General features: G+C 38.6%; 1 protein-coding gene and 1 non-coding gene across 2 annotated transcripts; one reads left to right on the forward strand and one right to left on the reverse strand.

The window, feature by feature from the left end:
- The first annotated feature begins 9,738 nt into the window (after window positions 1–9,738).
- Window positions 9,739–21,611, forward strand: LOC102406514 (placental prolactin-related protein 3-like). The gene is made up of 5 exons (XM_025262388.3): window positions 9,739–9,847; window positions 16,229–16,410; window positions 18,589–18,696; window positions 20,455–20,634; window positions 21,266–21,611. The coding sequence occupies exons 1-5, from the start codon at window positions 9,793–9,795 to the stop codon at window positions 21,455–21,457; spliced, it is 717 nt and encodes a 238-aa protein (XP_025118173.2). The 5' UTR covers window positions 9,739–9,792; the 3' UTR covers window positions 21,458–21,611.
- LOC112583011 lies at window positions 14,129–14,233 on the reverse strand. Its single transcript, XR_003107377.1, has one exon. It is a non-coding gene; the product is annotated as a U6 spliceosomal RNA (small nuclear RNA).
- Window positions 21,612–24,187: the final 2,576 nt, after the last annotated feature.

The following is a 24,187-nucleotide window of genomic DNA, read 5'->3' on the forward strand; positions in this document are numbered from 1 at the left end:
GAGGTTATTGATATTTCTCCCAGCAATCTTGATTCCAGCTTGTGCTTCTTCCAGCCCAGCATTTCTCATGATGTACTCTGCATATAAGTTAAATGAGCAGGGTGACAATATACAGCCTTGAGGTACTCTTTTTCCTATTTGGAACCAGTCTGTTGTTCCATGTCCAGTTCTAACTGTTGCTTCCTGACCTGCATATAGGTTTCTCAAGAGGTAGGTCAGGTGGTCTGGTATTCCAATCTCCTGAAGAATTTTCCACAGTTTATTGTTATCCACACAGTCAAAGGCTTTGGCATAGTCAATAAAGCAGAAATAGATGTTTTTCTGGAACTCTCTTGCTTTTCTGATGATCCAGCAGATGTTGGCAATTTGATCTCTGGTTCCTCTGCCTTTTCTAAAACCAGCTTGAACATCTGGAAGTTCACGGTTCACGTATTGCTGAAGCCTGGCTTGGAGAATTTTGAGCATTACTTTACTAGCGTGTGAGATGAGTGCAATTGTGCATAGTTTGAGCATTCTTTGACATTGTCTTTCTTTGGGATTGGAATGAAGACTGACCTTTTCTGGTCCTGTGGCCACTGCTGAGTTTTCCAAATTTGCTGGCATATTGAGTGCAGCACTTTCACAGCATCATCTTTCAGGATTTGAAATAGCTCAACTGGAATTCCATCACCTCCACTAGCTTTCTTCATAGTGATGCTTTCTAAGGCCCACTTGACTTCACATTCCAGGATGTCTGACTCTAGGTGAGTGATCCTACCATCTTGATTATCTGGGTCAGGAAGGTCTTTTTTGTACAGTTCTTCTGTATATTCTTGCCACCTCTTCTTAATATCTTCTGCTTCTGTTAGGTCCATACCATTTCTGTTCTTTATCGAGCCCATCTTTGCATGAAATGTTCCCTTGGTATCCCTAATTTTCTTAAGAGATCTCTAGTCCTCACCATTCTGTTGTTTTCCCCTATTTCTTTACATTGATCACTGAGGAAGGCTTTCTTATCTCTTCTTGCTATTCTTTGGAACTCTGCATTCAGATGCTTATATCTTTCCTCTTCTCCTTTGCTTTTCATTTCTCGTCTTTTCAAAGCTATTTTTAAGGCCTCCCCAGACAGCCATTTTGCTTTTGTGCATTCTTTTACATAGGGATGTTCATTATCCCTGTCTCCTGTACAATGTCATGAACCTCCGTCCATAGTTCATCGGGCACTCTATCTATCAGATCTAGTCCCTTAAATCTATTTCTCACTTCCACTGTATAATCATAAGGGATTTGATTTAGGTCATACCTGAATGGTCTAGTGGTTTTCCCTACTTTCTTCAATTTCAGTCTGAATTTGGCAATAAGGAGCTCATGATCTGAGCCACAGTCAGCTCCCAGTCTTATTTTTGCTGACTGTATAGAGCTTCTCCATCTTTGGCTGCAAAGAATATAATCAATCTGATTTTGGTGTTGACCTTTGGTGATGTTCATGTGTAGAGTCTTCTCTTGTGTTGTTGGAAGAGGGTGTTTGCTATGACCAGTGCGTCAGTGCGTTCTCTTGACCAAACTCTATTAGCCTTTGCCCTGCTTTATTCCGTATTCCAAGGCCAATTTGCCTGTTACTCCAGGTGTTTCTTGACTTCCTACTTTTGCATTCCAGTCCCCTATAATGAAAAGGACATCTTTTTGGGGTATCAGTTCTAAAAGGTCTTGTAGGTCTTCATAGAACCATTCAACTTCAGCTTCTTCAGCATTACTGGTTGGGGCATAGACTTGGATTACTGTGATATTGAATGGTTTGCCTTGGAAACGAACAGAGATCATTCTGTTGTTTTTGAGATTGCATCCAAGTACTGCATTTCAGACTCTTTTGTTGACCATGATGGCTACTCCGATTCTTCTAAGTGATTCCTGCGTGCAGTAGTAGATATAATGGTAATCTGAGTTCAATTCCCCCATTCCAGTCCATTTTAGTTCGCTGATACCTAGAATGTCAACGTTCACTATTGCCATCTCCTGTTTGACCACTGCCAATTTGCCTTGATTCATGGACCTAATATTCCAGGTTCCTATGCAATATTGCTCTTTACAGCATCGGACCTTGCTTCTATCACCAGTCACATCCACAACTGGGTATTGTTTTTGCTTTGGCTCCACCCATTCATTCTTACTGGAGTTATTTTTTCACTGATCTCCATTAAAGGTATCTAAAGGGCTAATCCACATTATATCTGTTTCTCAATTTATATTCTTCTGTAAAATGCTATTTCTTTAATAAAGTGTAGCTAATTTGCATTCCAAAAATGTGAGGTGGATAAAAGTTTGTCACTCTTGTATTCTAAGTGTACAAGATTATCACAGGTACAGGTAATTAATAAGCAGATTGCCCTACAACCAGAGTCCTTGGGGACCCCTCACTAGCAGTAAAGGGATAGTTGAGATTTCAGCTCAGTTACAAATAGAATTAGGCAGAGAACATTTATACACCCTGTTCTCATTTTCTCCATTTTCTTTTGAAACTGAGAACACACTTGAGTCACTTTGAAGTGATATTATTGACTTGCATAACATTTTTTTTTTTTTGCTTTGCAATGTGAATGTGCATTTTTCAAATATCAAGCCTTTGATCTGAGTTGCTCCACCAGAACACTCAATAGAGGCTGAAAACCATTTCTATATAAGGGTTTGCTATGCTGAGGGAAAGACTACTCTAGCTTGAAAGAGGTTGGAAATATCCCATCAGAAAGCTCTTTTCAGTCATCCTCAGCCTGAACACTTAACTGAGAAGGGTCAAAGTCACCAACTGCTATAACAAAACCCAAATTACGCAATGCTTCCACAAGGAAGCTAAGCTAAGTGGAAACTCAGAGGTCACCAACTGGACTCCTTAATGCAGCAAGAGTCAAACAGTAAAAATGCCTTAAAAAGCAACAGGTACATTTTCTTAAATCCTACTGACTTTTACAAGTTGTCCAATAAATTTAAAAGAGTAGACTCTTAGGTATCATTATAGAAACTAAATTGAACTATTCAAGAAGTAGGGAGTGGTAACAATAGTGGTGTAGTTAGTCCAAACTTTGAACTCTCAAAGCAACCAGCCTGCAAACTATAAAGCACCAGATGGTTTTATAAACCTGAAGGTCCATAAATCTTTCCTTACAGTTTAAAAAAAAAATTGTTTTCTTTGTGGGGTTGAGGAAAATGTTTGCCATTGAGTGTCTGAACCCCCAAACCCTAATAGCTTTTTAAGTTTTCTTGCTCTACATGCAGGAGACAAGCAGAACAGAGGCCAAGAGAGCAAGCTCAGAGCACAGCGTCGTCTGGCAGCTGTCTGGTGGGGAGAGAAGGCTGAGCTTCTATTTCTCAACCTTGACTGTCTCACTGTAGTCATCACAACTTAATGAAGTTCTGAGATTTTAAACATTCACGGACTGAGTTTACAGATTCCTCCTTCAATTGGAAAAGTAATATATGTTTCTGATTTTCAATTACAACTCCAAATCTCCAGTTTTTAAATCATATTCAGCAGTGCCCAGAAAGAGGGAATGATGGGGGAAAGACTTCCCTGATTTTGGTATTTAGTCACTAATTTGTGTCTGATTCTTTTGCAACCCCTTGGACCGTAACCAACCAGGCTCCTCTGCCCATGGGATTTCCCTGGCATGAATACTGGAGCGGGTTGCCATTTCCTTGTCCAGGGGATCTTCACCACTCGGGAAATCAAACCCGGGTCCCCTGCATCGGCAGGTGGGGTCTTTACTGCTGAACCAGCGGTGTGACTGTAATTTGTAATGGAGTCAACTTTATCCCTACAGCTTTTAATGTGTGTGTTTGAGCTACCCATTTCCCACATCCTACCTGGTAGAACATGCAGGAAGAGTACAAAAATTGAAGGGAAAGAGGGGCAGACCAAAGAGCCATTGGTAGACAGAATGCAAATTGGCTCATTTCACTTGTCAAGGTCTGTGTACACACCTGTGTGTGTAGGTGTGTCAACTTTGTCAGGATGGGATTCAATCAGGCAACAGACTGCAAAAAAATATGAGGCTTTGATTTTGCTACAAAAATTAGTGAATCAGAAAAGGGCAACTGTTCTTGGCTGACCCATCTATCTTACATAGTTTGGCCACTGAAATACGTAAGCATCCCATTATTTCATGTTCTTACATGCATTTCCTGCTCTATTCAACCCTTCATTAAACATCACCTTAACTTCCTTCCTTCCTTCCCAGATTTCTTTCTTCCTTATGTGCATGAAACCCTTGTCTCTTTGTTTATCACAATGAGACCAAGACCAGCATGGATATAAAAATTGCTTTGTAAATTTTGAAGCTTTGAAACAATTTCAATCATGATTATTTATTCATATGCCAAAATGTACAAAATATAGAGTGGAAAGGAAGACATGAGAAATGCTAAATGCTGAAGATGGCTTACCCTTAGAAAATTATGCTTAAGATCATTTAATAATCACACCAAAGTATATTAGGAATTATTAGACTAGAGAGGTTTCAAATTCCATGGAAAATGGAAAAGAAAACATGGAATGACTTCAAGCTTCAAGGTATATATAACAGGAAATTTCAACAATCTGGGTTGTTGAGTCCTGGGGTGGGTCATTAAAGGAGCCTGTGGCCTGACTTCCCAGGAATTGTATAAGCAGCAGAATGGTCACCATCTGATGTGGTTCCCACTCTGGAACCAAGCAAAAGGACTGAGAGAAATCAGGTCACCCCAATCCTATTTTCCAGTTCCAAAATTTGATGAAAGCATTAATTTTTAAAAACTCTTATGCAAAGTCCCTATAACTTTTTTTTAAATTTTATTTTATTTAACTTTATAATATTGTATTGGTTTTGCCATATATCAAAATGAATCTGCCACAGGTATACATGTGTTCCCCATCCTGAACCCTCCTCCCTCCTCCCTCCCCATACCATCCCTCTGGGTCGTCCCAGTGCACCAGCCCCAAGCATCCAGTATGGTGCATTGAACCTGGACTGGCTATGGTCCCTATAACTTTAATACAAACACCCACATTTTAAAATGTAAAACTTCCTACAGAATGGCAAAGTAGTGGAAAATTCCAGCTATTATGGTAACAAATAATAAAAGTATCTTTCCAAATGCAATGCATGGACATTTTAACAGCAGCCATTTCAGATGAGACGTCTGTTTATAAGACACCCCCAGAGGTTCAAAAATCAGAGGTGGTGATAGCAAAACAAGAGCAAGTTTCTCAGTTTTTGCGTGTAGCCCCACAAAGGCTTTATGATCTGAAGTGTCCAGAAGAAAATATATATATTTAAGCCCCATGAAAAATGTCAAACCTTTCAGTGACTGGTCATCATAACACACTCAGAGACCTTCCACACTAAAGTTAATGACATCTTTGTTAGAAGATCGTTCAGCTAACCTTTATGTATATCTGTATGAATATATTGATGTCTTTGTATTTATATTTGTTGAATATTTTTATTTTAAGATAATGAAAGAGGAACGTTAAAATTCCCTTTTGATTTGAAGGTTTTGTGTGGGATTTTCACGTTTTTTATTCACATTTTACTCTGAAAAGAAGAGATTTAGGGCAACAAGATAAGCCTAAACTTATATATATATATATATATATATATATATATATATATATATCACATTGCATTGTTTTAATCTCTTCACCTGCTGACAGATACTTAGATTGTTCCCATAATAGGTTGTTTCTAGGCTACTGTGAATATTTATGCAATGAACATGGGAGTACAGATTTCCTTTGAGATAATTATTTCATTTCCTTTGAATATATATGCAGAAATGAATATATATACAAAAGTGGGATTAATGGCTGCATAACCGTTCCTTGTGAAATTTCATGAAATACTCCCAGAAGTTATTCCATGGAAGTTGCACCAATATACATTCCTACCAACAATCCATTAAGACCTCCATTTTCTAGACATCCTCAACCACACTTATTTCTTACTTTTTGGTAAAAGCCATTTAAACAGGAATGAGGTGGTGTATGTTGTACTTTTGATTTCACTTCCCTGATAGTGATGTTCAGCATCTTGTGATATACTTCTTGGGCATTTTGTATGTCTTATTTGGAGGGGAAATTGTCTATTCTTAAAAAATAGCAGTAAACTGTATTTGAATATATAAAACTCAGTTACCTATCCATACACCAAAACAAATTACAGAAATAAAAATAATTCCATTTACAATTGCATCAAAAAATAAAATACTTAGAAATATATTTAAGCAAGGTGTTGAAAGATCTATGTATGAAAACATTCAAGACACTTATGAAAGAAATGTATAAAGACACAAAAGGAAACATATTTCATATTTATTGACTGGAGGAATTAATATTGTTAATACATCTGTACTACCCAAAGCTATCTACTTATTCATTGCAGTAACTTTCAAAATTCCAAGGCATTTTTCACAAAACAGAAAAAAAATTCTACAACTTGTATAAAACATTTGTTGCAGTTCAGTTGCCAGGTCATACCTGATTCTTTGTGACTCCACAGACTGCAACATGCCAGACTTCCCTGTCCCTTACCATCTCCTAGAATTTGCCCAAGTTCATGCCCATTGAATTGGTGATGGCATCCAACCATCTCATCCTCTGTCACCCTCTTTTTCTTCTTCCTTCAATCTTTTCCAGCATCAGGGTCTTTTCCAACGAGTCAGCTATTCACATTAGTTGGCCAAAATATTGGAGCTTCAGCTTCAGCATCAGTCCTTCTGAAGAGTAAATGGGGTTGATTTCCTTTAAGATTGACTGGTTTGATCTCCTTGGTGCTCAGGGACTCTCAAGAGTCTTCTACAGCACCACAGTTCAAAAACATCACTTCTTCAGCACTCTGCCTTCTTTACTGTCTGTCCAGCTCTTACATGTGCACATGACTACTGGAAAGAGCCTAGCCTTGACTATACAGACCTCTATCAGTAAAGTGATGTCTTTACTTTTAGCACACTGTCTAGGTTTGTCAGAGCTTTCCTGCCAAGAAGCAATCGTCTTCTAATTTCGTGGCTGCAGTCACCATCCACAGTGATTTTAGAGCCCAGGAAGAGGAAGTCTGTCACTGCTTCCACCTTTCCCCCTTCTATTTGCCATGTAAGTGATGGGACCAGATACAATGATCTTAGCTTTTTTGATATTGACTTTTAAGCCAGCTTTTTCACTCTCTTTCACCCTCATCAAGAGGCTCTTTAGTTCCTCTTCACTTTCTGCCATTAGAGTGCTATCATTCACACATCTGAGGTTGCTGATATTTCTCCCAGCAATGTTGATTCCAGCTTTTAGGACTCATCTAGTCCAGCATTTTGCATGACATGCACTGCATATAAGTTAAATCAGCAGGGTGACAATATTCAGCCTTTGCGAACTCCTTCACTAATATTGAACCAGTTTATTTTTCCTTGTCTGCCTCTAACTGTTGCTTTTTGAACTGCATACAGGTTTCTCAGAAGACAGGTAAGGTTGTTCTGGTATTCCCATATCCATAAAAAATTTCCAAGTTGTTGAGATCCACAGTTTGGTGAGGTCAATGAAGCAGATGTTTTTCTGGAATTCCCTTACTTTCTCTATGTTCCAGCAGCTGTTGGCAATTTGACGTCTGGTTCCTCTGATTTTTCTAAACGCAGCTTGAACATCTGGAAGTTCTAGGTTCACATAATGCTAAAGCCTAGCCTGGAGGAATGCAGCATAACCTTACTAGCATGGGAGATGAATTGAACTATTCAGTGGCTTGAACATTCTTTAGTACTGCACTTCGTGGGAATTGGGATGAGGATTGATGTTTTCCAGTCCTCTGGCCCCTGCTGGCTTTTCCAAATTTTCTAACATATTGAGCGGAGCACTTTAACAACATCATCTTTTAGGATTTTAAATAGATTTGCTGGCATTCTATCACTTCCACTAGCTTTATGGGCAGCTGTGCTTCTTAAGACCCACTTGACTTCACATTCCAGATTGTCTGGCTCTGAGTGAGAAACTACACCATTGTGATTATCTGGGTCGTTAAGATATTTTTTTGTATAGTTGTTCTGTGTCTTTTTCCCATCTCTTCTTGGTCTATTCTTCTGTATTAAATCACAAAACACCAAAAAGTGAAAGTGATCTTGGGAAAGAAGAACAAATTTTGAGACTAGGGTTTCTGGTTTCAAATTGTATTAGAAAGCTATAGTAATCAAAACAGAATGATTTGCTTCTGGCACAAAAACAGACATATTGATAAACAAAACAGAACAGAGAAGCTAGAAAGAAATCATACCCATATATTGTCAGTTAGCTTATGAAAAAGGAGCCAAGAATATCCAGTGGGGAAAGGACAAGCTTTTCAAAATGGCACTGGGAAAACTGGATAGTCTTTTGAAAAACTGAAAGCTGTGCCCCTGTCTTTTACCATACACAAAATTCAACTAAAAAGGGGTTAAAAATTTGAACATAAGACTTAAAGCGATTAAACCCCTAGAAGAATACATTGAGGTAATCTTCTTGCCATCGGTCTTTGCAATGAATTTTTGGGTTTCACACCAAAAGCAAAGGCAACAACTGCAAAAACAAACTAGTGGGACCACATCCAACTCCAAACAAAGGAACATCAGCAAAATCAAATGGCAACTTACAGATTGACAGAAGATATTTCCCAATCATATATTTGATAAGGGCTTAACATCCAAAAATACATGAGACATTCAACTCAAGGGCAAAAACCCCCCAAATAATCCAAATTTTTAACGGAGCATAAGAAAAGGAACAGTTTCACTAAATCTGAAGGTTAGACTGTAGATGAGAGACACAGCAAGGTTTTCCTTCTAGAACAGCAAAAGCCTGTGCCTTCCTGGCATTACTTTCTTCATCTCCACTCATTTGTTTGACAATTACAGTTCAATGTGTACATTCTTCAGTCAATACCAATCACCCCACAGTGGGCTATAATATGTACTAAGAAGACCCCCACTGGGGGGGGGGAAAAAAACAACTAATACTTGCATACTTAAGAATGAGGCATATCAAAAGGAAGGTAATTTCCCAAGTTTACCACTCCATTGTTTTCTATGTTTCATTTCAAAATTGAGCCACCTAGTAAGGAAAATGAGTTAAGAGACCTCAATCATACATAGATAGAAAATCAGTTTTAAATGGGAGCATTAATGGATTATAATTTGAGGGTAATTTATTACTACTGTTGTAACTGTAATCCTTTTGGTTCTCTACAGCATCAGGATAATAATTAATTATAAATATTAATAGCAACATAGGGACACATACTACTAAAGTTATAGTGAATAGAGAATGACATAGAATATATAAGGCAAGAAGTCAAAGTATGGGAAGTCAGCGATGGCAGTAACATAAAGTGCAGTATTGCCTTGAGAGGAAGGAAGGTTCTCAAAGTTTCTTGAAATACCAAGAATGAGCCAGATGTGAGGAATTAGCTTAATTTGTAAACCAGAAACTCTACCAGAAGAAATTTAAGTTCATGAAAACATTACGATGCTAAAACCCAAAATTTAGATGGAAAATAGGGTTGGGTCGAGTATATAGACATTCAAAGTTCTCCATTAATTAGTGCATCAGGCACTCATGGACCACCCTCACTAAAGTCTTTCTCTATTGCTCAACCTGCAGGTACCAGCATGGAGAAAGAGACAGCACTACTCCACAGGCAGTGGAACCCTACTTCTATGTCCTCAAGGTTTTCTTTAAGAAGCATTCCATGTAGCAGATTTCCTCCATCCCATCCCATTAGGCTGACTCCCCGTGGTCAACAGGAGTCCTCACCCTGGGATCATTCCACAATACCCATGGCTACAGCTCCCAGCTTCCGTGGACACCAGTGGACTTACAACCCTATCCGAGGTATGAAAGGCTGCAGCATGGCTCGTCTATGTGGTTCTCACTCCGTTGAGACTGTCACAGATTAGTGAGTTCACTCCGCAACTGCTTCAAATGCCTCCCCCGTCCCAGTGGATGGCCATGGATGCAGGGATCTCTCCCCTGTGCTTCAGCTCCATCTCTCCCAGGTGCAGGCTTGTCCCACTTGCTCTCCTCCTTATTTCCCCTTCCTTCTTGTCCCTTCTTTCCTTTGTACTACCAAGTTCTATATGGATCCGGATATTCCTTCTCAGTAGTCAGGGAGTCCTGCCAGTATTCACCTGCTCTTCTGTGAGACCTGCTGCATCTTTAGATGTTTTGATGCATCGGTGGAGAGAGGTGTACCCCACTTCCAGCTACCCCTCCGTCATCTGGTCCACCCCCATTTGTACATGTATTAGAAACGAGTTTCCTTTTCTATTAAGTAACATTGTCTTCACCACACACGTTTAACTTTTGCTTTTTGAGGAGAACACAGATAAGTTCCACTCTCTTCGGTTCAGTCAGTCATTCAGTGGTGTCTGACTCTTTGTGACCCCAGGGACTGTGGCAACACAGGCTTCCCTGTCCATAACCAACTCCCAGAGCTTGTTCAATCTCATGATTAGATCTCATGATTAGATCATGAAGCTCAAACTTAGATCCTCAGACCTTATTAATTTTTTATACATGAAAATATGTAACCTTTAAAAATCTCTCCCTATTTGTCCTACCATCCAGTCTTTGGCAAACATTTTTCTACTCTGAGTTCCATCTTTTGTTTTTTTTTGGAACTCCTTATACTTGAGGCTTATGGTATTTGTCTTTCCTGACTTAGTTCACTTAGCGTAATGCCCTCCAGTTTCATCCATGTTGCCACAAATGGAAGGATTTCTTTCTTTTTCTAATGGCTAAATAATATTTACCTATATTTGTCACATCACATTGTTTTAATCCATTCACCTGTTGAAAGATTGTTGTTCCTATACCAAGGCTACTGTGAATAATGCTGCAATGAACATGGGAATATAGATCTCTCTTTGAGACAATGATTTCATTTCCTTTGACTATATATCCAGAAGTGGGATAATGCATCACATAACAGTTCTTTTAAATTTCTTGAGGAAGCTCCACAGTATGTTTCCATGAGAGTTACATTGGTATCCATGCCTACCAACAGTGCATAAGCACTCCTTTTTCTCCACATCCTCAATAACATTTGTCATTTTTTACATTTTTGGTACTAGCCTTTCAAACGGGTATGTGGTGATATCTCTTGTGCTTTTGATCTGCATTTCGTTTGATTATTAGTGATGCTGAGCATCTTGTCATATACCTCTTGATCATCTATATGTCTTATTTGTGGGAAAGTGTCTATTCTTTAAAGATGGAGCATACATTATGTTTACTATATTCCAATATACGAAACTCAGTTGCCTACCTATATATCAACAACAAGCTATCAGAAAGTGGAATAAGGAAACAATCCCATTTACTATTGCACCAAAAAAAGATAAAACACTTAGAAATAAACTTAAGCAAGGTGTTGAAAGATTTTATACAAAACCTTTAAGATATGGTAAGAGAATTTTAAAAAGAATTAAAGATATGTAAAGCTAGGTTTTCAATTCAATGTGTTTCTTGAGGTAGCATTTGTATTGCTATAAACTTCCCTCTTAGAACTGCTTTTGTTGCATCCTCTAGGTTTTAGATCATTGTGTTTTCATTGTTCTTTGTTTCTAGGAATGCTCTGATTTCCCTTATTTCTTCAGCAACCTGCTCACTATTTAGAAATGTGTTGCTTAATCTCCATGTGTGTGTGTTTGTTAAAGTTTTTTTTTTTCTATTATCGATATCTAGTCTCATAGTGTTGGGGTCAGAGAAAATGCTTGAAATAATTTCAATTTCCTTAAATTTACTGAGGTTTGATTGTGACCCAAGGTGAGGATAATGCTCCATGTAGACTTGAGAAGAAAGTGTACTCTTTTGCATTTGAATGGAATGTGCAGAAGATATCAATTAACTCTGTTGGCTCTAATATTTCCTTTTAGGCTTATGTTTCCTTATTAATTTTCTGTTCTGTTGACCTGTCCATTGGTGTAGGTGTGGTGTTAACATGCCTACTATTATTGTTTTACTGTCAATTTCCCCTTTTGTGTCAGTTAGTGTTTACCTTATGTATTGAGGTGCTCTTATGTTGGGTAGATAAATAGTTAAAATTGTTATTTCTTTTTCTTGGACTGATCCCTTGATCACTTAGTAGTGTCCTTCTTTATCTCTTATAATAGTTTTGATTTTAAGGTTTATTTTTTCTGATAGGAGAATTGCCAATCCAGCTTTCTTTTTTTTTTCCATTTGCATGGAATATCTTTTTCCATCCTCTCACTTTCAGTCTGTATGTGTCTCTAGGACTGAAGTGGGTCTCTTGTAGACAGCATATATATGGGTCTTGCTTTTGTATCCATTTAGCCAATCTATGTGTTTTGGTAAGAATGGCAGAAGGTAATAGCAAATAAAACAACTGATGAAAGATTGCTTTCCAAAATACAAGCAGCTCAAACAACTCAGTCATCAAAAGCAAAGGCAAGAACTACAAAAATAAACCAGTGAGACCACATCAAACTCAAAACCTTCTGCATAGTAAAAGAAGCCATCCATAAAATGAAATGACAACCTATGGAATGAAAAAGAATATTTGCAAATCACATATTTGGTAAGGGCTTCGTATCCAAGTATATGTAAGAGACTCATGCAACTCAGTATGAAAATAAATCAAAACATTCCAAATTATTAAATGAGCAAAGAAAGAGTAAGTGTTTTGAAAAATCTGAAGAGTAGACTGTAGATGACAGACACTGTAAGTTTTTCCTTCCAAAACAGAAGCTTGTGTCTTCCTGGCATTGCTTTCTTTATCTCCAATCACCTGTTTGGTGACTGCACTTCACAATATACATCCTTCACTAAATAGCAATCATCCTACCCTGAACTATATGTGCTAAGAATACCGTACTAACTATAAAAAACTAATAATTACATACTAAATCTTGAGGCATCTAAAATCCAAGGTGATTTTCAGAATTTTCCACTCCATTGTTTTCTACATTGTATTTCAAAATTGAAACACCTAGTACTAGTATGGAAAAATGAGTAGGGGACCTCAACAATACATGCATAGAAAGTCATTTAAAACTGGGAGCATTACTGTATTATAATTTTGGGGAATGTATTATTGCTAACACTATTGCAATTTTATTCCCTTTACTTCTCATGTACAGTAGGTTGATATTGATTTAAAATAGTAATTCCAACATAGAGATACATAGTATTCAAGTTACAGTAGATTGAGAAAGACAAGCTTATGAGGCAGGAAGTGAAATCACAGAAAATTAGCAATGGTAACAAAACAAGGGGAGTATTGCCTAGAAAGAAAGCAGAGTTCTCTAATTTTTTTGAGACAACAGGAACAAGCCAGTTGTGAGCCAACCAGCTTAAGCTGTGTGCCAGAAACTGCACCAGAAGGAAAATGAAGTTCATAAAATATGCTGATACTAAACGCCAACATTCAGACAGTAAGAGAATAGGGTAGGGTTTATGTAGATGCTGAAAACTACTCAGAGAGGCAGACATGGAAGCAAATACACTAATGAGCATCAGAAAGATCAAAGCACAAAAGGGTCTGAAAAATAAATCATAAAGAGACTTGGTAGTCTGATCAAAAGAATAAAAGAATCAAATTAGAAAACCAAAATATAAAGACTTCTGCACATGTTAGACCCAGAAAATGCTCAGGAGAGAGAATTTTGGCCTTAGTGGACCAGCGAACAGAAGCTTTCAGCATCACGAACAAAACCTGGGCAGGACTCATGACTGTGCGCTTCTGGGAACAGCCTCAGTTTCAAAGTTTGGGCACTATACCACCTAAAAGCGAACACAGACAAGGATTATAGCTTGCTATGACACTGAATCACAGACAGTAGTGTTTGTTAGTTTATTTTTCTCATGCAACTATAAAGTTAATGAATCACTAACCGATGATAATTGACGCCATCAATTTCCAGTCAGTTCCTCTTTAGTCATACAATGGATATCTGAACCTGTTATATGATCCCCAATAACAGTTTTAATAATTAAATTTATTGATGTTTAATTGAAGGGTAATTGCTTTACAATACTATAGTGCCTTTGGCCAAACATCAACATGAATCAGCCATAGGTATACCTATGCCCCCTCACTCTTAAACCTCCTTGCCACCTTCCTTCCCATCCCACCCCTCGAAGTTGTTACAGAAAAATATGGAAGGCTTCACAAATTTGTGTGTCATCCTTGGGCAGGGGCTGTGCTAATCTTCTCAGTATTATTCCAATTATTTAATATATGTGCTACCAAAGCAAACATGTGAATAACATTTTAATAGAAAAAAATCATATAGTTAATAATCTACCAATAAATGATCAATTACATTAGGAATTAGGGTATTCTGCTATATTTACCACCTCTAATAAAATCAAATTTTATAAGGTCCAAAGTTCCAAGAAGGAATTAAGCATACATTTATGCATAACACATGTATACATGCACAGAAATAGATGCACACAAATATGTCTATGTTATTCAAGCTATTATTCTCCTTGCCTGTCACAATAAGCTCTTTAGTTGATGAGAGATATATTCACAAATTTCTCCAACTTATATGTCTTCCTTTTGAGAACCACTTTTTTTTATTTTCATCACCTAATTTTAACTAACCAGTTTATTCTTAGACACCATGCCCCTTTATACTAACTAACAGCAGAGAAAACCTAGTAAATGCTAATATCTTATCCTTAATTAAATTACCAGTCTTTGGTAAATTGGAAAATGAATCATGTTCAGATCTCATTCAGGAGGATAAAATCTCTATTTTATCAGTTCTCTTGTCCAAACTCAATTCTTGCTCACTTCAGTCTTAAATTCTGCTTACTTACAAAGGACAGACAGGAAAAGTAATATTAAAATCATGCTTGCAAGAGTCTATGATTTTATGCTTCTGTTGGTCAAAGGTAGGGCCAGGAATAATTTCTGAAATATTACATACAAAATGGAAGCATGAAGGTCTAGTTCTACTGTTAAAGAGGAGATGTTTGGAGAGGGTTCAAAAACTAAGCCCCATGGGTTGTCAGGATGTACTCCCGACCAGACAGATAAATTTTGTCCCTAAAGAGTCAAAGTCAGGAAAGGGCAGGCCTTGTTTGCAAAGCCGATGATGTTGTCTTGGGTGCTGACCAGGTAATATTCTTGTATTACCATTTGGAGATTTATTTGCTATTTTCTTGAAGAAACAAATGTAAAGAGAGGATTAAAGATGAATAAAAGTAGAAGAGCTGTCAAGGTGCCTAGAAGAAAGGCTGGCCAGGAGAACCAGGCCCCCACACTGATAATTGTCAAAGACTGTAACAGTGAGTACTTTATAGACAGAGCACAACAAGTGGATAAAACCAATGTTCTAGGGTCACTGCTGTTTTGTAGTGAAAGACAAAATATTTTTCTCTTTAAGCAGAGTCATCACAGCTCCTGATGTGGTCCTGGTTACACACATGCAGACCGAGGGCCACAGGCACGTGTGATGTGACATCAGGAGGTGAACAGATGAGTGTATTGGTGCCCAGTCACCTGCATCTGCTAATAATGGGACCTGGGGAAAATTACTTGCCCTCTCCAAGTCATGGCATCTTCATTACCATAACTTGATGATCATAGTGAAGATTAAGGCTATCTCACAGGGTTCCTGTGAAACACAAATTTTGAGATGTTTTAAAGCTTTTGGGAAAGTATCAAAAACATGCATGGGGTTACTAAGGTGAGCGAGCAGATCCAAGGTACAGTATCCTTTTTCTCTAGTATTCTCTTTGTACTCAATAGTAGTGATCAGTCAGTCCTGTGTTTATTCTAAGCCCACCGTGATGGTAAACCATACAGATCAACTAACTTTTCTTGTCATTTCAGTGTCTAAAATGCAAGCATTAGTCAATGTAGAGTGAAAAAATTACAAACTCCTACAGGGCCTCGCTGCCACAGTCTGCAGAGTCCAAACATTAAACTGTCTTAAAAAAAAATGGCCTAAAACTCTGGCTCAGAATTAAGTGCCAAATGTTTGCAGAGCACGGAAGTACTTCTGGGTGCAATACAAAATTACAGGGAGTAACCTACTTCTCCAACTCTCTATCTGTGCAATATCATCATCCTTTTAAATTGACTCAGAAATCACTCCTTCTTCCCCAACCCAGCTACTACAGCACCAACTCCTGCTCAGAGCAACAGGGAAAGAGAAGGCTTCCCTCCACGGGATGGATCTGATAACCTCAGGTGACTACATCATCTCAGAATGGCTCATGTTTTTAATTAAACAGGGTCCTGCCTGCTCCTGCTACTGGTCATGTCAAATCTGCTACTGTGCCAAGGCAACTCATGCCTGTCCTCCTGTCCTGCCGTGATTGACATCCCCCAGGAATCCCTAACAGTACTGTTACTCAATGCCTCCAGGCTGTCCCACAACATCCTTAAGCATTCCAGAACAATGTTGAATGAGTTTGTAAGTACTGTGTGGTGGTGGTGGTTTAGTTGCTAAGTCGTGTCTGACTCTTGAGACCCCACGGACTGTAGCCCGCCAGGCTCACAGATGGAACCCTCGCATAAGTGACTGGGCTATACTGTCTTTTCAACAAGAAGGCTGCGTCAGCCAGACTTCAAATAACACGGTCTCTAGGTCAAAGAAGCCATCAGCTCATAAGATGTGGACTACAAAGAAAGGATCAGTTTTGTGAAATCTCAGAGATTCCTAAGAGGTGCAATAACTTTTTCAATTTCCTTTCACTCATTTTTTTTTTTGTAAATTTCTGAAATAAATGATTTTGTATTTGTCAGCCAAGAATGCCATAAAAGAATACAATAGACTCAGTGGAATAAACAACAGAAATTTATTTCCTCACAGTTCTGAGGGCTAGAAGTCCCATATCAGGGTGCCAGCAAGGTGAGGTTCTGGTAAGAACTCTTTCCTCCCACGCTGGATTCTCCATTCATCCTCACACAGGGTGGTGGGTGGGGAAGAGAGAGAGAGGAAAAGACACAGAGACACAGAGGTAATTCTCTGGTGTTTTGCTTCAAGAAGACACTAAACCTATTGGATCAGTGTTCCACCCTAAGAGCTCAGTTAACCTTAATTGGGCTCCCCTGGTGGCTCAGATGGTAAAGAATCTGCCCTCAATGTAAGAGACCTGGGTTCTATCCCTGGGTCTGGAAGATTCCCTGGAGAAGGGAACGGCAAGCCACTCCAGTAATATTGCCTGAGAAATCCCATGGACAGAGAAGTCTGGTGGGCTACAGTCCATTTCAAAACACAGCACTTTGGCAGTTAGGGCTCTAACACATGAAGAACACAGATTCAGTCCACAATACTACCTGACACAAAGCACTTTCAGTGGGACTGGGGAAAAGGAAGTGTGTTGATTTTCTGGTCCTTCAGTGTCTCTCTGGGCTTTCTTCTCCAGGCTCAGAGTAAATAGCCAATACATGAGAACTGCTCTGCAGTGAACTGGGTGGATGGAACATGTTAAACAAAGCTGAATCCCGGTCACAGAAACGAATAATTTGTAGTTTTTTTAAAGGTACAAATTATTGTTTTAAGATTTGCAGTGAATAGGTTTTGAGCTGCAATAGAAGGGGTTTTTACAATTGGAAACAATTATTCTCTTTCTGAAGAAGGTACTTGAAAGTTGTGTATTAATTCTTTTAGGTCAATCAAGGAGCACACAGTAGAGTAGATAGCTAATAAAAAGCGGCGCTAAAGGTTTCTATTAAATTCACATTGTTCTTTTTACTCACTAGTTTTTGCTTCATCCTCCATTTTTGACTGTCCATTTTTTTTCCAACTCTTCCAAGTAATCTTCCAAGAAATGTTCATAACTTTTGCTAAAGATTACTTTTTCTCTATCAATGTGTTAGCTAGATTTTTCTACTCTTATTATTCTCAGTCCATTGTTTAGTATTTCCTATAACTTTATGCCATGTATTTCTGCCGTACCATTTTGTCACCTAAACAACATTGTATTCTGCACCTGGGAGGAACACTAAGCTTCTTTGTCTGCAGATTCAGAGATAAGTCAGAGTCATAACTGTATAATTCCTTGCAAGGGAATATATTTGCTCTAACCCACAGTAAACAAGAGACTAAATGGTTAAATATAGGTGCATGCATGCATTCTAAGTCACATCAGTTGTGTCCAACTCTTTGCAACCCTACTGACTGTAATCCAACAGGCTCCTCTGTTCATGGGATTTGCCAGGCAAGAATACGGGAGTAGGCTGCTGTACCCTCTTGCAAGGGATGTTCCTCACCTAGGGATCAAACCTGAGTCTTGTTATATCTCCTGCATTGGCAGGAATGTTCTTTACCACTACCGTCACCTGGGAAGCACCAAGTATAGGTACAAAAGTACTATATTTGGTTCAAATACTAAAAAAACAAAAACAAAAACAAACAAAAAAAACAGATAATAAAAAAGAGAAGGGAAAAGGTTGAACTTAGAAAAGTTACATGTAAAATCATTTCTATAGAGACAATGTATAGTAAAGCAGGAAAAGGATGACTTTCAAATTTTGTGATGCCCGCTTGTTAAAAAAATTACACGACTGTCAAACATGTTAATGTTCTGGTAATGGGTTCATCTACCGAATGCCCAACAACCCTAACTAATTGCCTGATCACTTTCAGGATGTAAAATATGCCCAGGGCCAAGTGTACTATATCAATGCCACCAACAGCTGCCACACCAATTCCCTCCAAACTCCCGAAGAAGGAGAAAAATTCCTAGAGACAAACGTGAGTCTTTCACCTGGGTTTTTCACTGGATCAAATGAGACAGTATGTAGCTTACCAGGCTTCAGATTATTAGAGGGAATGGTAACTGTACATGCAGAAAAAGGTGGAGGAACTGTAAGCATCTGAGGAGAAATTATATTATGCAGTTGATGAAGCATGAGCGAAATCAAGGGATGACTAAAGATCTGCAGTAGCAACATAAATAACAGATCTATAAATTGTCCATGTAGACAACTTTAGTTCAACCAATGCATTAGACACAGGATTGCAGCTATTGTACTGTATGAAAACATGAAATGAATGGGAGCTTCCATGTGTAAAATATAAGATTGCAAAATTCATGAATATGTAAGAAACACACCCCAGTTTTGAGTACTCCCTGTTACTAGTGACTCCTATGTGGGAGTCCTATACTGCACCACCCGAGCCACTGCGTCTGCCTTTCAAGGCTCTCCTGATTCTGCTTATACTTCTCTGACACCACCTTCATTTGTCATTCTCAATGACTCATCTGTCACCTTTTATTTTTAATTTGTAAGTCTCTCCCACAATGGCCTATAAAACATTGCTTTGCTTCTCATGGCCACAACATTTGCCTCTTTTCTGAGGACAACAGTTTACATATCAAGCCTCAATCATTTATGGCAACTCCAAATTTTCACCATTATATTCTCTCCTTTCTGATTTCCTGCATTATCTTTCCTCCTAACATTATTTAAAATATTTTCACATGCATCCCTGCTTATAATACTATCTTCTCTCTCTACAACTTTCTTAATGATACCAGCATTCTTTTCCTCTGTTAAGCTCATTAGTAATGAGGATGATCAAGTAAAGGAAAAAGGTCAAAGAGGAAGAAGAGGAGGGATTGTTCAATAAGCCTAAATTTAAAGTTTACTGAGAGTTACTACATGGCCATACATTTTACTAAGCACTTTATGTGCATTACTGTATTTAATCCTATTCAGTTCTCTGTTCTTTACCAGTAAAACAGTTCATGGCTGTAAAGAAATCAAGCATATTAACTAGAGATATTCAGTCTCTGGGATTTTCAGGCTCAGTTCTGCTAGTAATAGTGAACTAGAGCGGGGGAACCCTCCATTGTGAATCCCACTGATGCTGTTACTAAAGACAATGCTGTGCCATTTTCTGCCCGGAGACATGTCAACAAAACAGACTGTTCTGATGTCAGCAGGGGGCTGGTGTTGGGATCAACTGAGGAGAGAAAGCCTGTTTAGGAAAATCATGTCTTTTCATTGTCTCTTTGTTGTAATATCATAAAACAATTACCAATCAAACATCAATACGAAGGACTCAACTGATTCATTAATACAAATGAATCACTGGGTGACAATGATGTGGGCACAGGTGGAATCCCTCTTTCCTGGGTCAGGCACTGCAGCACATACTGACTTGCGTAAATGCTTCGATTCTCTCATGGAAATATACAAACATAGAAGAACTCACTGAGTGGTGGTAGAATTTCAGAGGAAAAAAGAAAATTCTTTATGTTATAAATTAGAATGCATCAGAAGAATTAGTTCTTAAAATAACCTAGATTTTTAATAATGCAGCAAAGTGTGAACTAATAGCTTGCATTTTATAATTTTGCAACTTTTACTATCTTCAAAAATCTCTGCATACACATAGGAATAACCAAAATTTTTTTTAGTTCAGCAGCTCTGAGCAAAGATCACATGTTACCAAAACCACTGTATTATGATTATTTTAATGAGACTATTTCTTCTGGTTGGTTAGATTGAAGACCTTAGTAAGTGGATACTCATGTTACTGTACTCCTGGAATAGACCTCTGTATCATCTAGTCACAGACCTGCGGAGTATGAAAGAAGTCTCAGATTCTATCCAATCAAATGCCAGAGAGAGTGTGAAAAATCTACTAGAACTTCAAGCACTCATAGAGAGGCAATTCTGCCAGGTGAGCATCCTGCAGAGGGCTTTCTTGCTTTGTTCATGAATGAAAGAGGTCACCGCTGTAATAGGTAAGGTGTTTGGAATTACCTCATTTTGTAAGAAAAAGATTCATGACTTCTGTATTCTTGACTGCTACTACATAAAGCAAGAGCCTAGTCATTCATAGTGCTAGATTCTACTGTAAAGGAATCAGAATTTCACTGCAGTTTTTGACATGTGTAGCCTTCCCTGCAATGCACACAATTCCACCAAAAGCTTCCCTCTTCCTGGGCACAGGTGGTTGAAATATTTTCAAGAGTAAGAGAACTAGAGAACAGAATTTCCAAGATCAGCATTTTCTTCAAAGTGACCCAGGACATCTGCTATTGAAGTTCCACTTGTCTTCTTTCTCTGTTCTCATCAAATCAAAGGATGAGAGTGGGAAGGAAGAAAAGAGAAAGTTAAAACTAATCTTGAGTTATGTTTCTACATTTTAGATTCCTAATTGTTTTTTCATAGGCTGGCTTCCAAATCCATATCTAGAGATTTTTATATATGTATGTCTTCCCCAAATCTTAATTTGATAATTAGAAGCAAAAAAAAAAAAGCAAATCTTAATAAAACACATAAGAAGTCATTATCTTTTGGGTATTCAGATTATTTTTCCAGTAAGGCAGAAGATGTTGAAGGCTCGCATTTACTGGTGTGGACTCGCATCCCTGGAGTCCAGCGATGAAGATGTGCGTCATTCTGAATTTTATAAGCTGTTCAAGTGCCTGTATAGGGATTCACGTAAACTTGACACGTACACCAAGATCCTGGGATGCCGACTCACCAACTCGTGCTAAATCCACATCCATCCCATCCAGCTCTGAGATGGTCATAATGATCTATCCCATAGCAAGCTTGTTTGAAATTTATAGCTTTTTAATGTATGCTATGTAAAATGGATCTCCTCTTAAAAAAAATAAACACAGACTCTGCAGAGATGTCAAAATCTAAGAGGGCAATTTCTTAACATTTCTTATCTTCCTTTAATAGAAAATCAAAAGAAAATCCACCCCTACAATTGAGAGAATGAAGCTCCTATTAAAATTAGTCACAAATAGCAGAACCTGGCATTACAAAGAAGACCATTAAGATATTACTTAAGAATCACAGCCAACTATTCTGGTCAAGTTATTAGACTCAAAGAATTAGACAATTGTTCATGGTTCTGGTCATACTACCAAGAAGACTGAATTCTCAAGATTCTTTATAAAAGCCAGCCATGAACTGTCACCCAACTATCACAGTCTTACATCAGATAATATAAGTGCTTTGCACCTTTGTATAAATAGCACGAGGTTTACTGAACTGTCTAAAGATTGTTAGGATGCTGTCTTAGTCCTTCAGCATTGCTATAACACAGGCTTAAAAACAATGGAAATGGATTTCCACAGCGGGGTCATATAGGGTCCTTTTTGGTCACACACTTCTTACTGTAGCCTCACATGGGGGGAGAGATTGGGAGCTTTGTGTGTCGCTTATATATAAAAGCACTCATCTCATTGAAGAGGCTTCATAATTATAACTCCATCACCTCACAAAGGCACCACCTAGGGTTACCATAACCATCAGAATCAGGTTTTCATCATGTGAAATTTCTGGGGGACACAAAGGCTGAGACCATAGCAGATACAAATGTGAACTGGCTCTTCCTCCTCCAGTGGCTGTCGTCACCCACACTCCACTGATCCTCATTTCCTGCATCACCTTGCATCCATTCCATACATTCTATCACTCTGGGTTTCACAAGTCCAGCTCAGTCAGGTGTTAGCTCCATCTCATATTCAGCCTACGCAATGTTTCCCTCTCCCCTGCTGAGGCCCAGGGGACCTACCAGGAAATGCACATGTGTCCATTTCTGCAATGTTCCTTCTCTCTCCCTCTCTGGATCTTCATTCCTTGGGCCATGTTGGATCAGAGTAGATGGTAACGAGATGGGGAAGTTCTGACATCACTGACTTACATGGTGCTGTTGTAGCCTCCTCTTGGTCCAGACGGACTGATCTGAAATTCCCCCTGACTGACAAGTGTTTCCCTTGAGCGGTGATTTTCCAGGTGAATCACCAGGTGAATTCCCTGGTGATTTTCCAGGACATTCACAAGTTGAGGATCTCCAACATCATAGTTTCCTTTAATTAGGGGAAATGTTGTGGAACCCAGAGCTCCCCACCTGCAGTAGTCACCAGAGCCTCTCTTTTCCCTCACTCTGCAAGCACCATTTGGAGAATATTAAGCAGCCCACAGTCAGCTGCTTACTAGCTGACCCACAGGAAATCCATGTATCATAAACACTCTGAACAATTGAATGGCAGAAATACTGGTGTGCATCTGTCCACCTCCTGGGGATTCTGGACAATTGTCCAACTGGTCACATAGACACTGAGTAGATCAGAACGCTGGATTTAAAAACACATTTATCTGAGAAGTGAGATACCATTCTCTCTTCCTTTTAGAGTAACTATCCTTGTCATTAATTATTTGGCCTTACAAACATGCCCTAATAGGTCCCTGAATTATAAAATCCTCCAAATAGACTGAGTCTCTACTGAGACTGGATTGGGGCTACTCAGCTTGTTCAACAGCCTCCAAACAAACTGGGATGAGGGCCAATCTCTTGACTGGCTCTCCTAAGAAGTCAGTGATGTTTCTGAGCTGGTTTTGTACCATCTTTAGGGCTTCAGCAGTAATTCCTAGTAAACAGAAAATGGGAAATCAAAAGGTAGAAGGGAAAGGAGGATGAATAAGAGAGAAGGAAGAGAAAGACAGAAGGAAGGAAAAGCAGCAAAGAGAAAGTGTCAAGGACTCGCAAGAAGGAAATCGTAACTATTTCTAGTGACAGGTGTTCACCAGATCTATTGCGGTGATCATTTTGCAATATATATCAAATAATTACGTTGTACACCTGAAACCAAAATAGCATTATATGTCAATATGATCTATGTATAATAATACCTGAAACTGAAATAGCATATTTGTCAATATGACTTATGCATAATGATCATATAATCATTATGTTATATACATAACACATATGCATACCTTCAGTTAAGTTCAGTCACCAGGCTCCCCTGTCCTCCACCATCTCCTGGAGCTTGCTCAAACTCATGTCCATCGAGTCGGTGATGCCATCCAACCATCTCATCCTCTCTGCCATCTTCTTCTCCTTCTGCCATCTGCCTTTCCCAACATCAGGGTCTTTTCCAATGAGTCAATTCTTTGCATCAGGTAGAAAAAATTATTGGAGCTTCAGCTTCAGTATCAGTCCTTTCAATGAATATTCAGGGCTCATCTCCTTTAGTATTGACCGGTTTGATCTCCTTGCAGTCCAGGGGACTCTAAAGAGTCTTCTCCAACACCGCAGTTTAAAAGCATCAGTTCCTCAGTGCTCAGTTTCCTATGGTCCAGCTCTCACATCCATACTGACTGCTGGAAAAACCATAGCTTTGACTAGATGAAATTTTATTATATATATAAACATATATGTACACACAGCTATGTAAGGAAAAGTTTTGGAAAGGAATATAATTCTG

Source organism: Bubalus bubalis, chromosome 2, assembly GCF_019923935.1.
Source record: "Bubalus bubalis isolate 160015118507 breed Murrah chromosome 2, NDDB_SH_1, whole genome shotgun sequence".
Taxonomy (NCBI): domain Eukaryota; kingdom Metazoa; phylum Chordata; class Mammalia; order Artiodactyla; family Bovidae; genus Bubalus; species Bubalus bubalis.